Genomic DNA, 17,399 nt, shown 5'->3' on the forward strand with positions numbered 1-17,399 from the left:
TGTGGGGCACCTGTCTCTTTAATGTAAACATGTAAGCTAGTTTGAAGTTTCTGGAGAGGGTGGAGAGTGGGTTAGTCTTTCTGCGCCTGCGCGTTTGTCGCAGCAATGAGACTGGTTTAGCTGTTGTTGGTTGTTGAAACAGGCTGCTAATGAGAAGGTAGAGCGTACAACAAGCTGTACATCTTTAGAAAATAAGGAGAGCGACAGTATTTCAAGTGCCAATATTTTTGTAAATGTTTTGGTAAAAGGCACTGTTTTTGGGGTTTAGAAGATTTCGTGTAATCCAAATACACTTTCCAAGGTAAGTTGCGTTTGAAAATATATTATGTTTTGGTTTGGGTTTTACTAACGATGTCTGCATTATAGATCTACATTTATTTAAACAATAATGTATTTTGTTTTATACAAAGACCCGTAACTTAACTTTGTAGAATTTCCCTGGAAACCTTAACTATATTTCCTCGACTGCAGTTTTAAATATCCATTCGTCTTTATAGATTATACAACTGAATGTCTTCTTTCAAATGTATCAATAGTCTGTCAACTTCTTTTGTGAAGTTTTTATAAAGTTTTTTTAAGTAATTAAATTATTATACAACTGCTTGCTACTGGTGAAATAAAAACAAGTTTTAATGTAGGCAGAGGACAGCAGTTTTTTTGTCGCCTTCTGAATTTAAACGAATTTTATTTCGAATTCTTGTGGTTCCCTGAAAGTGTGTTATTTATATGCTGATCTAGAATATATAGCGTACACTTACTGTCTACAGTCTCAGAACGCATTGTGTTGAAGCGAACTACTGTAACTTATCTGACTGTATAGTTAATTACAAACGACGTTTGAAAATGGGACAACACTATAACACTATGTGTGTGTTATCTAAAAAATACTGTAGCTTAATCTATTTTTAAAGTCCTTTATTAGAAGTAAATGGTCTCCCAGATCCAGAACAAACCTATTGCTGTTTACTTGTCTACTGTGGACGCTGCCCCACAACACAAACTTAGATAGTGTAGCTTACCTGTGCCGCTGATATTTAAAGTTGGGCGATTTCAAAACGCAGAAATATGTATACATATTTTAATTAGTGCATATCCTGTACGGCGGTGGACAACTTAATAATATAAACGATTTGATTACATGGTACAGATTATAGTACCGGCGGAACTGAATGTGTTTTGATTATCCTCAGTCAAAGACGCATACAAATGCAGTCATGATGTTTAGTACTTAATGATATGTAATTGCAATAACAACCTCCACGTAGGGAAGTGTCAGTATTGTTTCCATGGTTTCTGCTGTTTGTGACCCTGTGATTGTTATTTGAGAGCACTGAAAGAGGTGACTACAATTCGTTTAATTCTCACCTGCAGGGGTGAAATTCTCAACAGAAAAGTGCAGGTACTCCTATGCGCAGCCGGGTGTTAACATTTAAAAATTGAGACCATTTGAGTGCCAATGAATAAATACTTTTGAAATGTATACATATCGGTACACGATACATTTATAAATACAAAATAAGCCTTAAAAATAACTGATCAATGAACCAATTCGCCATAAACAAGGAAGCCAAAGTTTTGTATCCTCTGCATGTATCACTCAGTCATGCACTGTAATATAACACTTAAGTTAAATCTTAAATGGCAAGCATTAAGAAATATTGCACACTGCAGTAACTGCTGTAGAAAGGGTTTTATTTCAAGAAAAAAGGGATGGTGTTATAAAAAAAAACTGCTATGGCAAAATGATACACAAAGGTCTAAGTCAAACAATGCACAATAGGGGCTAAAATACCCCTCAAATGTATTATGTAACAGGCACTACTACTACTAATGATGTACTTGGCCATTTTAATCTCCATAGTATTCTCTGAAATCATCCCCATACTTTCCAGACCCTGGGTACTCACCTACAACAGGACCTGGCCATGCTACAGTAATAGCCTTGGATTAGTACATATATCCCTGTTTCTTTTATTTATTTTGTGCTTATTACTTGTCTTACAATAATATGTTCTGTGTAGATTACCATGATCTATTTCAGAAAAAAAGATTTGTCAGGCAGAAACAGTATAAAAGTAGACTTATTTTTTATAAATTTTTATTCCTGGTATTGTGGTTTCTGCACAAGAAACAGTGGCAAAAGATACATTTTCATAAAATAATAATTATTGTGGTTTACTTCTGACTTCTGCCTCTTTTTTTTTTTTTTTAGATGTACACACAAGTGAAAACTCACATTTCACAAATAAACTCTTCAAAATGTTTTAGAAAAGGGGGCATTGTACAAAAAAAAACACCTCACCATTTTGTTTTTTGTTTATTACTGTCCTCATAACAGAAAATACTAGGATCACAACGAAACACACCGTTGATAACAAAGCTTAACATGCACCTTGCAAGTTGGGCCCGTGTTTGAAAAGCGTGACGCACACCTCCATCTGAATCCCGATTCTGACTTGCTTACCAAATCTGAAGCAGCACTTTGTTGATCCTTTTTTTTATGTTAATCCCTACTATTTATCGACTATGTAATTAATGGTGACCACTGACATGGATTTTTGCCTTCAAATTCATGTGCAGCAATGGTCATTCAAATATTCAAATGGTTTCTCCGCTGCATTAAATGATAATTACTCCACACCACTGTTTTCATGTTGCACTGTTAAGGTCTCTTTCGTTGATCAACGAATGAGCACTGACACAAAGCGAAATGGGCAGAGATTTGTGAAGCAAGCCAAAATGAAATCAGATCGGAATGAAAGCTCGGCCAGTCAACATGCAGTGATTATACTGACTATAATGGTGACCAATAGCAGCTAACAGAAGCAGTGTGAGGAAACAGAATGCAAGCAGCACAAACTGTGCTGAATGAAAATGCATTTGAGAAACGTTGTGTGAGTGGATGGAATGCATCCGCGTTGGATGAAAAGCAGATTAAATAAATCCGGCAGAATTTCACCCCTGCTCACTATCATAAGAATCTGTTATTAGGACTGTGTCTTAAGTTTCTGCCTCTTGTTGTTTCTTTAGAATAAAAGGTCTCTGGTTCCATCTTACTCTGCAGCCCTAAAACAAAAACTATTTGATCAAGACTATGAATGTACTTGTTTGAGCCTGTTTTTAAATTGCAGAAAAATATGAACACATTTCTCTTTTAACGTTTTTCATTTTCAGAAGCTTGGTATGGCAGAGTGGGCTTGAAAAAACCATTTGGAGTACAATGCCAAGACAGTATATTGAATCCAGTTCAGAAACAATGGAATATCAGATTGCCCCAAAAACTCTGCAGCATTTTGGTATGAATGGAAGCCATGACGCCCTCAGAAAAAATTCTCATTCACGGAGCTCCACCCTTGTAAGTGTTCAGACTTATTCATGAGGAGTTGCATTTCCTAAAAGCAATACAAAAAAGTTATAACTGTATAATTTCAATGATAAGGAACCCCTTTGAATGTGGTATTATACAGTTAAGCTATGTTTTAGGCCACATCTGACTATTTATATTACCCTTAGTGGTGAATGGCATTTTCTAATACAATACAGTTGGAGTGTTTCCTTTCAGTAGTTTTATGACTCAGTTGGTTTAATTTGTGACTGTGTTGTTTTTTTTTTTAAGTTATCCACAAATAGCTTATTATCCCTCACTTGTATTTTAGGTATCTGTGATGAAACTTCTGCGAGTATCAGAATTTAGCTCCTAACATACTTTATTTGTCTTGCTGTCTTGTGATTGGATAATGAAGGCTAAATCTTTAGTGGTATCTGAATGTCATAATATTTGGGTGCACATCATACTGTAAATGAAAGCGAGGGTACGAATTTACAGGAGTATTTCATACTTCAGCGAGCGCTTGAAAATCACTTCAAGGCTCCAGATCTTTTTAGGGTTAGGCACCATTGGCACATGTAACACAAAAATACTGCCTTTCGCTAGCTTTTAAAAAGAATAGTGAGAATACAAAAAGTGCAATCTCCCACTTCATTTTTTTTTAAAAATTTTTTTTATGTGCAATACGTATGAATGCACTATTATGCCAGTGCACTCCTGTTAACCCTTTCATCGTTTCACAGCGCTGCCTGGTTTGTTTTTCAATTGCATCATTTAAAACAGCGCTGAAATGTGATGTGTGTACAGGCTTAAAACAGTCATATGAACTGAAGGGAAGGCTCAATGAACTTTGAACCTGGGTGAGATTATGTGAAAACAGAGAGCTAATTTTGTAAAATGGAATTCGACAAGCGTTCTCGCAATGCAGTTAGTTTTGGAGAATGAGAGTGATTGTGATTACTCCAGTGAGGGTGAGGGTCCTGATTTAGAGGATGAAGAGCTTTTGTATTGTATCTTTGCTGTAGACACAGAAGTTAAGATTTGATTTGGTATCTGTTATGTCTATGTTCTTGCTCGTGTATCCCTTACTAATATGCCATGACATTACATTAGCAATACAGTAATCCGTCGAGTATCCCCGAGGTATGCAATTTGAGAAACTTTTTGTCCAAGGGACAAAATGCTAGAAAAATCTACTTGCCCCCTCTCCATTTCACAAAACACACATAAAAAGATAGAATATAACTTGTAGGATTTTGGTTTTATTTAGTGAACACAGTCAATCAATTAGTGATTAACAGGGTCGGATACAAAATCATTGCCAACTATTACTGCTGCTTTGTGGAATTCTGATTTTTTTTCTTTTTCAGTTTTGTAACTGCTGAACCCCACATTTTTAAAGGACTGTGTATAACCTGTCAAGTTTCACTGCATGCATTCATTGTTTCTCTACCAACATGCATGCAATATTTACAGTAGCATTAGATTCTGCAAAGACAAAATGCTTTCTTTTGTTTATTTCTATTAGCTACTTTTTTTTTTAACTATTTTCCCTCATCTAACATCTTGTCCCATGATGGCTAACTGGAACACTGCTGCAACAGGGGGATCCTGGCTTCATACCCTGATGTTTTTTATTTTTTTCTCTGGGAGGGCAACATTCTTTTCCTGCACTACTCTGACTGAAAAATAAATACGTACGTGAATTAATACATAAACACTGCCATGAGATTTACAGTCTATTTTATTTTCAAATAAAATATTGTACAGATAATGTCATATATAAGCATTTAATTTCTGTCATTATAAACATATTTGTCAATCATCATATTGTAATAGTTTCACAAATCGATGGTTTGTGCATGTCCAATAATTTATAGCACTTATTTTCAAATCTAGTAAAAAAAAAAAGTATTTTTTTTAATATAGTATTTAAATTAAAAAAAATAAAAATGCAAATATGGTAAATGGCAAACTAGGTTAGCAACACTAAAATCGAAAGAAAGTCTTACATTTTTTGCCAGAGAAAGTTTGTATTAATGCTTCTAAACACTAAAATTAAGGTTGTTTTATTAAAAAAAAAAAAAAAAAACACATCCCAGGACACGCTAATACCTTAGCGACTGTTTTTTTTTTTTTTTTTTTTTTTTTTGGTAACTTTACTAGATTGCTGCATTTAAATGTCAGGTTCATGTATTAAGAAAGCAGTATCACTTATCTGCTAATTTACAAAAAATGTAAATAATACCTGAAGTTTAAAGATTAGTCTGTGCCTTGCCAGAGGCTCGCTTGGCAGCCATTTCTCAGGTTCTTTGTAACCATAGTAGATCAGCTAGCCAATCAGAAGTGATAGGAGTGGGGCGTAAACATTTTCAATGTTTGTGTGTAGACTTGCGCAATTCAGTTTTCAGAAACTTGTGTGGCTCTGTAGAAACAGAACGAACATAGGAAAAATAAATCAAAACTATTTGTCCAACGGGCAATGTATAACAATAAAACCTGTTGTCCGTCACATAAATCTTGTTGTCCCAGCCGTCGGGCGATATGAATTGCAATCCCCTGTATCCGCCCATCACATATCCGCCATAACCGTTTGTCTGCCACGATGAAGCTCTTCAGCACCTTGAGTGAGTGAGAGAGAACCAGAACCAGGGTTGGATACCGAAGAGTGAGTAAGCAAGTCACAACCGCCGACAGCCAGGCGAGTAGCCAGAGTTTGTTTATTATTGAACGGAGTAGATTAGTTCAGAGATTGTAGACCCCACCAAAGTTCTTGTTGACCGTGTTGTATTTACATTGCTTGTAGTGTTATGTGAGCTATTCAGTGTGTTGATATGTAAATAAATCCTGTTCGCCTGCGGGTCGTATCAGCTTCAAACTCCGTCTCACTCTCCTGCCTGTCACTCAGCAGCAAATGCACGCACCCACACGGCAGACAGCTACTCTGTGTCTTTCTAAACGAGGGATTTAGAGGCACTCCCTAATAAAAGTTTAATCTCAAAACAATAATTGTGTGAATATAGTAATTGTTACAGCTGTTTCTAATGGTATTTAAAAGAGGATTTTTTACATATCCGCCCTCTGGTTCCACCACAGTCGGATACGTGACAGACTACTGTATATATAGGATATGTTATCGTGTTTGCCGGTTTCCTTGCAAGTTGGCGTATTTACTGTTGTATGTGTATATATATGTATATATGTACAGTACTGTGCAAATGTTTTAGGCAGGTGTGAAAAAATGCTGTAAAGTAAGAATGCTTTCAAAAATAGACATGTTAATAGATTATATTTATCAATTAACTAAATGCAAAGTGAGTGAACAGAAGAAAAGTCTAAATCAAATCCATATTTGGTGTGACCACCCTTTGCCTTCAAAACAGCATCAATTCTTCTAGGTACACTTGCACAAAGTCAGGGATTTTGTAGGCATATAGTCAGGTGTATGGTTAAACAATTATACCAAACAGGTGCTAATGATCATCAATTCAATATGTAGGTTGAAACACAATCATTAACTGAAACAGAAACAGCTGTGTAGGAGGAATAAAACTGGGTGAGGAACAGCCAAACTCGGCTAACAAGGTGAGGTTGCTGAAGACAGTTTACTGTCAGAAGTTATACACCATGGCAGGACTGAGCACAGCAACAAGACACAAGGTAGTTATACTGCATCAGCAAGGTCTCTCCCAGGCAGAAATTTCTAGGCAGACAGGGGTTTCCAGATGTGCTGTCCAAGCTCTTTTGAAGAAGCACAAAGAAACGGGCAACGTTGAGGACCGTAGACGCAGTGGTCGGCCAAGGAAACTTACTGCAGCAGATGAAAGACACATCATGCTTACTTCCCTTCGCAATCGGGAGATGTCCAGCAGTGCCATCAGCTCAGAATTGGCAGAAAACAGTGGGACCCTGGTACACCCATCTACTGTCCGGAGAAGTCTGGTCAGAAGTGGCCTTCATGGAAGACTTGCGGTCAAAAAGCCATACCTCCGACGTGGAAACAAGGCCAAGCGACTCAACTATGCACGAAAACACAGGAACTGGGGTGCAGAAAAATGGCAGCAGGTGCTCTGGACTGATGAGTCAAAATTTGAAATATTTAGCTGTAGCAGAAGGCAGTTTGTTCGCCGAAGGGCTGGAGAGCGGTACACGAATGAGTGTCTGCAGGCAACAGTGAAGCATGGTGGAGGTTCCTTGCAAGTTTGGGGCTGCATTTCTGCAAATGGAGTTGGGGATTTGGTCAGAATTAATGGTCTCCTCAGTGCTGAGAAGTACAGGCAGATACTTGTCCATCATGCAATACCATCAGGGAGGCATCTGATTGGCCCCAAATTTATTCTGCAGCATGACAACGACCCCAAACATACAGCGAAAGTCATTAAGAACTATCTTCAGCGTAAAGAAGAACAAGGAGTCCTGGAAGTGATGGTATGGCCCCCACAGAGCCCTGATCTCAACATCATCGAGTCTGTCTGGGATTACATGAAGAGAGAGAAGCAACTGAGGCTGCCTAAATCCACAGAAGAACTGTGGTTAGTTCTCCAAGATGTTTGGGCCAACCTACCTGCTGAGTTCCTTCAAGAACTGTGTGCAAGTGTACCTAGAAGAATTGATGCTGTTTTGAAGGCAAAGGGTGGTCACACCAAATATTGAGTTGATGTAGATTTTTCTTCTGTTCACTCACTTTGCATTTTGTTAATTGATAAATATAAACTATTAACATGTCTATTTTTGAAAGCATTCTTACTTTACAGCATTTTTTCACACCTGCCTAAAACTTTTGCACAGTACTGTATGTGTGTGTGTGTGTGTGTGTATATATATATATATATATATATATATGTGTGTGTGTGTGTGTGTACATACATACATACATTTGTTTACATCAAAGATTGTAAAATGACAACATGAGGAAGCAGAACGGTTCCAGCAGCAGCATTTGAGGACAGGTGTAGTGCCAGAACAGCAGATCACATGGAGGACAGGCAAGGCAGAGCAAGTCAGTGTGGGAGCATAGACGAACAATGAGGCAGCAAACCAGTGTGTACAAACAATACTTTTCTGTTTTTGTATCATTTTAGTGTTTTTCTTGTATTTTAAGCAGTTGAATATGGAAGCAACCAACTTGCTTTTAAAGTGGTGCCCAACTATTTTGATGTGGCACCCAACATTTTTGGCCTAGTAGCCATTGGCTCCTAAGGCAACAAGTTTGTCTGGAGCCCTGCTCTTTCTGAATTGTAATTGTAAGACATCACAAATTCTAGAGGTTCTCGGTAACCTTTGTTTTAGGAATTACACCATGTTCCATTTTGAGTGTAACAGAACAGATACATTTGGATGTTTTGTTGAATTAACATATAATTATGTCAATGACAAGGTATTTCAGACGTGTATTTATGTGATAATAAACCAAGCTGTGACAGGGATGGCTGAGGTGGTGACGTCAGGCTAGAAGCAGGAACTGATACACACACACACACACACACACGCAGGCAGATATTTGGGTGCAGCCTGGGTGTCTGGGAGCCCAGGTTGAGGGAACTGACCCCCAGGCGCTGGGTCAGGCCGGGCAATCGCAAAACCCAGGTCAGGCCGGGCAATCGCAAAACCCAGGTCAGGCCGGGCAATCGCAAAACCCAGGTCAGACTGGGCAATCGCAAAAACCAGGTCAGGCCGGGCAATCGCAAAACCCAGGTCAGGCCGGGCAATCGCAAAACCCAGGTCAGGCCGGGCAATCGCAAAACCCAGGTCAGGCCGGGCAATCGCAAAACCCAGGTCAGGCCGGGCAATCGCAAAACCCAGGTCAGGCCGGGCAATCGCAAAACCCAGGTCAGGCCGGGCAATCGCAAAACCCAGGTCAGGCCGGGCAATCGCAAACCCCAGGTCAGGCCAGGCAGTCGCTTTCACTGGTTTGTTTTTACTTTAGTTTCTTTTTGTCCTCTCTCGCTCTCTCACACATGTTCCTCCTCCGAACACCCACACCAAACAGGGAGAGCTGCAGGCTTTTTATATTAGTGACCAAGGGATTAACCAGCTACCAATTATGTGATTATCCCTCGATCACATTCTGCACAGGTTTTTAAAATAAAAAAATCTAAACAAAAACGCACTGCTTTTTCCACCGTAAATTATAATACAAATACAAAATACTACATTTTATATCAGGGCTTTGCCCCTTCTCTTTGTGTGCAGGGATCTTTCCTGCCCCACTGCTACACAAGCATTTTAGTATTTAACTAAAACTAACTTACTGACCGCAAAAAATAGTTCTTAAAGTAAGTGCAAGATTTAAAATATATATTTTTGTTTTGGGTAGCTATGGACTTAAAGGCAGTCTCACCAGACCAGGTTATTCATATACTCTGGTTTTATGTCTTTATCTTGCTAACATACTACTTCTAAATTGCATTTAAGTTGTACAGGTTTTAGTTTGAACCCAATAGGCTTAGCTGTATTTTGTATTTACAGCAGTATCGGGGGAGGATTTTACTAGAACACTCGTTGGTGTACTGCTTGCTTGTGCCTTGGAAGGTCACTTGTTTCTCGCATACCGAAGTGTCAATTTTGTAAAAGGCTTTTGATTTTATTATTTTATAGGTATACAAAATAAAAATATTAGAAATGAATAGACCATTCATTAGTCTGAGGGGAAAAGAGTTTAGCTAATTTAATTCTCTCTCCTTCATTCAGTCCCTTTGGCTATTTTAACTGGGTACTGGCTGAAATACATTGTTAATGAGAAGGAATGTCAGTTTTTTTTTGTTTTGTTTTTTTAATTTGGGCAGCATCTCAATTTTGTTTTTGAAAGGGTTTTACTGAAGGTTGACATTCTCATGTGTAATCAACAGAAAAACACAAACCACACAATGCAGTAAATATTCTTCTTAAACAATAACAGTGTAATGGACTCCATCCACCTAGCTTACTGCATACTGCTAATGGAGGGACAGGGGACGATAAATTCAACAGGAAATGAAAAACCTAGCCAGTTACTGCATGTACAATTCCACTTCTCCCCGTCTTTGTTGGTACCTGTATCATTTAACCTTGTTGTAGATCTTTCTTATTCCTAACCCCACAAGTTCATAATTATAACCGGATACCTTGTATAGAGTTTCAGCTTTATGAATGTAGCTTTGTTACAGTAAAGATTAATACAGAGATCTGACAGATCGTCTGTGGAACACCTGCTTTGTTTAGCTGTAACTTCAGTTTTGATAACTAGGCTCAATTAAAAGCCTTTAATGATGGCTTTCTATTCAAGCATTTAGCCATTTTTACATAAATGTAATCTTAGAGATGGCAAACAGTCAAAAGAATGCTAACCAGTGATTGTGTGCTTGCCGTGCACACCTGCTGATGGTTTTAACTTTCCTTTGATTGCCTCAAGACATTTTGTTTATCCTATGAGGTGGCACAGTGAGTGAATGCACATTGTTGTGACACAAGGATGCATTTAAAATGTAGTTTATATATTTTTGTAAACCTGTTCTCTGATCTGTCTAACTTTATTTTTTTTCTATTTTGGTTACTAGTACCCCTTTCACACAGACGAGTTATGACGGCACAGAACTGGCACTGATGCGGCATTTTGGTCTGTGTGAATTGCCTATACTGTCATGGAGCCATCGTATTTTACGGCGTCTGAACCGTCAGCTCCTTTGTGTGAAATGCTATGTCGGCACTGAAGCACTATAGTGGCCGTGGATTGAAAGTCAACATCCCACGTAACTGCATGTATACCGGACGTGTTGGGTATTTTTATCATTGGTGTTACACGCTTTCATTTTTTTCAGATATAATGGCTGATCAAGAACAAGGTAGTAATTGGAGACCGGAAGAAGTTAAGGAATTGTTAACTTTTTTTACAATTCTAGGCGTGGCAGCTACTAATGTGGCACTTTGATGGTCGACAAGCCTACAACTTTTAATACACTGCAGTTGGTATCAGACGGCTAAATGAAAATAATATTAATAATGCTTCCCCACTTAAATATTTTTCTTTAAATGTTCCCACATATATACACACATATTAATAAACAGGACAAAGTGAGCACAGGGAAGTTTACAGTACACTACAGTTCTGTAGCTCCATTCATTAAAAGATAATAAATTGATAGATATATATATATATATATATATATATATATATATATATATATATATATATATATATATATATATATATATATAACATTCCTTTTTTTTTTTTTTTTTTTTTTAAATAGCTTACCCACGTTATTCTGATTTATTTATTTATTTATTTATTTATTTATTTATTTATTTAGATTTGTTTCTGTTGCCATGAAAACTATCTGTTGACTGACAGGTTTGAAAGTTGTACTCGCATGATCCCTTTGGCTGTGTGAAAGGGTTATGACGGTATTATACTAGCATAGATTGCACAATTCCGTGCTGTGTGAATGGGTATTTTAAAGAATTTTTTAAACGTCTCAGTAGCAGTATTTCTGTGTGAAAGTGGTACGAGACGTAATATTTAAGAGGGGTTAATTTTGGTATGTACACAAAGCAGGTGCTTGGTGTAATAGCACAGTTGCTATCTGGTTTCTAAGGCACTATTTACTTACAGATCATTCGACAAAGGCAGAATAAAAATAAATAAATAAACATGCTGTGTTATATAGAGTGCCTTTATTGCCTTTGTATTTATGACTTAATGCTCACCATTGAAGTTTTTATTTACTGGCTGTTTATCTGTATAGACCATTGACCACCACAAACAATGTAAATATTACTTGGTGGATAAGCATCAATAAGTGGATTTTAGACCAGTGACAAAGGGGATTGCTCACTCTTCAATCTTAGGAGATTAATATGAACTGAGACACCTCAAAAATATATCAAGTAACCAAAATTGTTTTTGTTACCTTGTTCCTACAGGAGGATGATGCCCTAAAGTCCCTGACCCATGAGGAAAAGGAGTGCCTAATGTTTTTTGAGAAAACCATAGATTCTTTGGAAAAACAAGACCTGTCTTCTGGGGACAGTACTGCTGTGAATGACAGGTCTACTCTGACTTTCATAGAGGAAAGAGCTCCAAGCCCAAAAGAAGAAATCATTGATCTGGTTCAAGTAAACCCTGAACAAGCAGAATACAGAAATGCTATTAACCATTCCCCATTGCCAGGTAAAGAGATTAAAAAAAAAAAAAAAAAAACCCTTTACCATAACTGAGCATCTTGAATTGTACAACTGTTATCTAGTTGGATTGTTGTGGGTCTTGCAATTTGATGATTGGTTTACTGCTTCATCATGCAGTAGACACAAAGTTGAGATACAGTAGGAACCAAATAATATCAGGCTGATGAGAATATGATGATCAGTATTCGGTCTGGTTAATTGTGGAGAAGCAGCCCCTTGTTTGTTTGGTCAGACTATCAACATTTATATACAATATAAAGTGTATGTTCATGGCCTACTTAAGTATGTATGTATGTATGTATGTATGTATGTATTTATTTATTTATTTATTTATGTATGTATGTATTTATGTATTTTCAGTCGGGAAGATCTACATAAAGCAACAGGATGAATTTAAACTAAAACAGGAGATAACTGAAAATTACCACCCTTTAGACTATTACCCTCCTCCTCCACCTATGGTAACATCTCCAAAGTGGGACAGACCCTTGCCAGACACCTTGGCAGACCAGAGCCAACACTCGTTTGCTTATTTTCCCCCTATAGGCTCCATTCCCACTCCTGTCGTAATTGCCCAAAAGATTTCAGAGAGACAGGCAGGGAACGGGCACACGTCTCCAACCTCAATTCTGGGTGAGAGGAGAAGGAGTTTAAGGGACAAAAGTCCTTCCTTATCTGCTGATAACTCGGGCAAACTAGGAACTGTTCCAAAGCCTGGTAGGTTTCCAAGCAACATCATTATCATGGGGAGTGGCAAGGAATATAACCAGACCATCTCAAAAGCCTCTGTAAATGTGCAGGAACGCAAAGTACAGATGCTAGCCAACCTAACCGGGGCTCCCCACTTCTCCCCTGAACTGGAGGAGATGGCAGTGAGAAAGGCCTCACACAGGAGCTTATCCTTTAGAGACCCAGCACCTGAACAAACCAGGACTGAAGCGCTGTCCAAACTGGGTCTTGTGAAAGAGAAGACCCTAACTGATCACTACAGGCAGACTGGTTACAAGTCCATAGTTGTGAACCCCGGTCAAGTTCTTACAAGCAAAACTCAAACAGTTTCTAATGAACCTGATAGTGATTACAGCAGTGCCAAAAAAGAAGCTTCAGTTGATCTATATGTGCAGAGTGATTACAAGTCCAAGATTGTGAAACCAAGTCAAGCCTCTCCTAGCAAAACTGAGGCATTGTCTGATGGACCTCCAAATGATAATAACATTGCCAAAAAAGGAGCCTCTACTGATCACCATGGAGGAATTAGCCTCAAGTCCATGGTTGTACCCCCCAGTTACAGTCCTTCAATCAACACTGAGATTATGTCCAACGCACCTCAAAACAGTGACAGTAGTGCTGAAACAGGAGCTCTGCCTGCTTACTCAAGGGTGAAGTCAGTCACATTTGGACCAGATGCCTGTTCCACAGGAATGTTTTCTCACCACAATGGATCCAAGAGTTTTAGTGGAAACAAAAGCAGGTCCCTAGACATAAAGAGGACTTGCTCTGTACCCAAAACATCTGGTTTTAGACCACAAGGAGTTACAGTTCAGTTCTCTGGTCGCAGTTCCACTGATGAATCAAGAAGGGAAGCCCTGAGAAAACTTGGTCTTCTAAAGTAAAATAAATATTTATTTATTGGAAAAAGAAATGTACATACTGTACAGTGTTAATTATGGGTCAACAGGTGCAGTGGTGCGGTCATGAATAAATCTGGTATGTACTGAAAAACACATTGAAAACCGATTGATGAAAATGGAGATCCGTGCAGATTTGGTTATGTATCTTATGAAGATTATAAAATTAATTGGGTGGCTGAAATACCTAAAAGAAAGGATGCAAGGCTAAAGGATCTATTAGTGCTCTGGTTTTTACTATATTATTGAGATCACCCAATATGTTCCCAAAAGGTCAACAGAGAATTACGGATGTTAAATAATAATGTTTAAAGATCCATCTTTCATAGTAATCTAGATACCTGCTCCATAATATAATGTCAGTGGAGTTTATATTTTGGATGTCATATAAATTATATTACAGCTTTATATATCATAATGTAAAATGAAGCCACTTGAACAAGTGACATAACGACTGTGACAGATCGATCATTGCTGTATTTACTTCAAAGCATGTAGGTTATGCTTGTGTATGACAGAAAAAAGTTAGTTTGCTATTACGTAGTAAATGGCATTGTGGTACAGCACTGCTTTTAATCACTTTCCATAGTAAAGGGATTTTTCTTTTCATATGCTTTCATCAAAATAAGTTTTGTGTAGCATATGAAAGGGTTAACCCACATAACAATCCATAGGTGCAATGGTGTGCATTTTGTATTTGATCAATAGAGACTTAACATTTTCAAATCCATGGCAGCAATTCTAATGGAATTACAGATCTTATTTACATAATACAATTTACTGTTTACAGCTGCATTCTTTAAATTGATTGGGTTTAATGTACCTGTTCATGATCCTATAAGTTAGGCATTTGCCAAATATTGGACATTTTACTGCATCCTGCCTTCTCTTGGGTTTTACCAAAAAGACTTCTCTGAATTAATGTATAATGTTACTATGCTACTTTATATATATATATATATATATATATATATATATATAGATATAGATATAGATATAGATATAGATATAATGTAGCATAGTAACATTATACATTATATCTATGTATCTCGATATATATATAGATATATAGATATATCTCTCGATATATAGATCTCTCTCTCTCTCTCTCATATATATATATATATATATATATATAATATATATCTGTATTCTCTCTCTCTCTCTCTCTCTCTCTCTCTCTCTCTCTCTCTCTCTCTCTCTCTCTATATATATATATATATATATATATATATATATATATATATATATATATATATATATATATATATATATATATATCTGTATTAGTCACCAAAATGGTTGGTAACAAAATGCAACACACGTATTAATTATTATATTGGTTTCACCTATTTTTTTTTTTCCACTGCTAAATATTATTGTAGGTCTTACTTGAGCTCTTTCAGGGAGGAAAATAGGGCTCCTATTACATAGCAGTTTGATCCATTCCTGGTTTTAGTAAGTTTTTAAGAAGACACACCTAAGGTTGTTAACAATGTACTATGGCTCATCAAGTTTGTATTAAAACCTGAAATGGGTGAAACTGCTATGCAATAGGAGTCTTTTTGCCATGGCTGTCTCTGGTCATCTGCTGTCAAACTGATACTATATCTGTATGTTGTATGTGTTGTTTACCAAATCGTATACCTAACTGTAGCACTGGAAACAGAAGCAAGTTTAATATAGATAGATAGATAGATGGGCTTCAGTGAGTTACAGGAAAATTAATTTCATCAAGGGATTTCTGTGACGTCGTAAATTACAAGACCGAAGGTCAAGTAATCTATACTGTCACAGAAACCCTAGATGGAGTTGTTTTCCAGTAACTCACTGAAGAGGCCCATCTATTTTTTTTTTTTATAATACATGGATACCCTTGTGATGCTAATATTAAAGAAGACGAGGTTCAGCAGTACAGTTTTTATTTTTTATTTTTTTTTTCAGTGTTGTACAGACGTTCTTTATCAGGAAAATTAATTTCCAGGGATTTTTTTTTACGTATTCTCATTTTGTTGCTCATTAATGAACATTTCTGTACTGTGGGTGTTGTCGAGTCATTGAAAACGAGACATTTTAGGAAAAATGTTTTGTAGCTTTTGTGGATGAGGAAAAAAATTACTAAAAATAAATATCTACAATTATTTATTTCAGCATTTTTTTTTTTTTTTTGCAAAACTCCAAAAATGCTCATTCAAAAGTATTTTATATTCTTTGATGCTATTATAATATTGTCTACAACGAAATTTCATTATGATAATGCAGAACCTTATTCTACTAAAGTCTAGAAAATGCTGGATTGTATGTGAACATTCTTAGAGAGGGTTAGGCATAGGATGATTGCTGTCATTACCAATAAGTCAATATGGGGAAAAAGTAAAGAGCTATCTGAAGACCTCAGGCAGAACAATATTTATTGTTATAAAGCTGGAGAAGGATACAAGAAGATTACCAAGCATTTGAGTATCCCAATTTCAACTATTGTTTCTATTATCAAGAAGTACAAGACTCATGGTACTGTCACAACACTCCCTCGGTCTGGAAGAAAGAAGGTTCTTTCACCAAGAACAAGTAGAAGAATTGTTCCAATACATGGTAAAATTGATTCCATAGCGTACCAAAAGATATTGGCCAAACATCTGAAACCCTCCACTACAAAACTTGGTTTAAAGCGCAACTGGACGTTCCAACACAACAACGATCCAAAGCACACGTCAAAATCTACTTCAGAATGGTTAAAGAAGAATACAATCAAGGTTCTGGAATGGTCTAGTCAAAGTCCCGATCTAAATCCAATTGAGAATCTTTGGTATGAGTTGAAAAAGGCTGTGCACGAGAGAAGTCCTTGGAATTTGAATGAACTGGAACAATTTTTTTGCCAAAAGCTCATTGACAAATATCCTAATCGTTTAACAGAGGTTATTATTGCATAAAGGTGCCTCAACTACTATTAATTTAATTTTCCTTGTCGGTGTATGAATACTTTTGACTTGGCATTTTTGGGGGTTTTGCAAAAAAAAATACTGAAATAAATAATTGTAGACATCCATTTCTTGTAACTTTTTCCTCATCCACAAAAGCAAAACTTTTGTTACAAAAGATTTTTCCTATAATTCTTTGTTTTTGAGAAATTTCTAGAAATTATACATTTCCATTGGGGTATGTAAACTTGACTACAACTGTGTGTGTAATTGTATTGATTAGTCTATTGTAAGTCTTCTACAACAAAAAATATTTGTTGATATAAATATATACTTTCTATAATGACCTACACCTCATATATC

General features: G+C 36.9%; 1 protein-coding gene across 1 annotated transcript; it reads left to right on the forward strand.

Moving 5' to 3' along the window:
* Positions 1-41: 41 nt before the first annotated feature.
* On the forward strand, positions 42-14,132 carry LOC117419364 (proline and serine-rich protein 2-like). The gene is made up of 4 exons (XM_034032056.3): positions 42-301; positions 3,175-3,355; positions 12,230-12,476; positions 12,851-14,132. The coding sequence occupies exons 2-4, from the start codon at positions 3,221-3,223 to the stop codon at positions 14,101-14,103; spliced, it is 1,635 nt and encodes a 544-aa protein (XP_033887947.3). The 5' UTR covers positions 42-301; positions 3,175-3,220; the 3' UTR covers positions 14,104-14,132.
* Positions 14,133-17,399: the final 3,267 nt, after the last annotated feature.

The sequence above is a fragment of the Acipenser ruthenus genome, chromosome 14 (genome assembly GCF_902713425.1).
Source record: "Acipenser ruthenus chromosome 14, fAciRut3.2 maternal haplotype, whole genome shotgun sequence".
Classification (NCBI taxonomy): domain Eukaryota; kingdom Metazoa; phylum Chordata; class Actinopteri; order Acipenseriformes; family Acipenseridae; genus Acipenser; species Acipenser ruthenus.

Coding starts and splice junctions, on each gene's coding strand:
- LOC117419364 (XM_034032056.3), top strand. CDS start 3,221: ATGCCAAGACAGTATATTGAATCCAGTTCAGAAACAATGGAATATCAG. Junction 3,356..12,229: donor ATTCACGGAGCTCCACCCTT/GTAAGTGTTCAG, acceptor TTGTTCCTACAG/GAGGATGATGCCCTAAAGTC. Junction 12,477..12,850: donor TAACCATTCCCCATTGCCAG/GTAAAGAGATTA, acceptor ATGTATTTTCAG/TCGGGAAGATCTACATAAAG.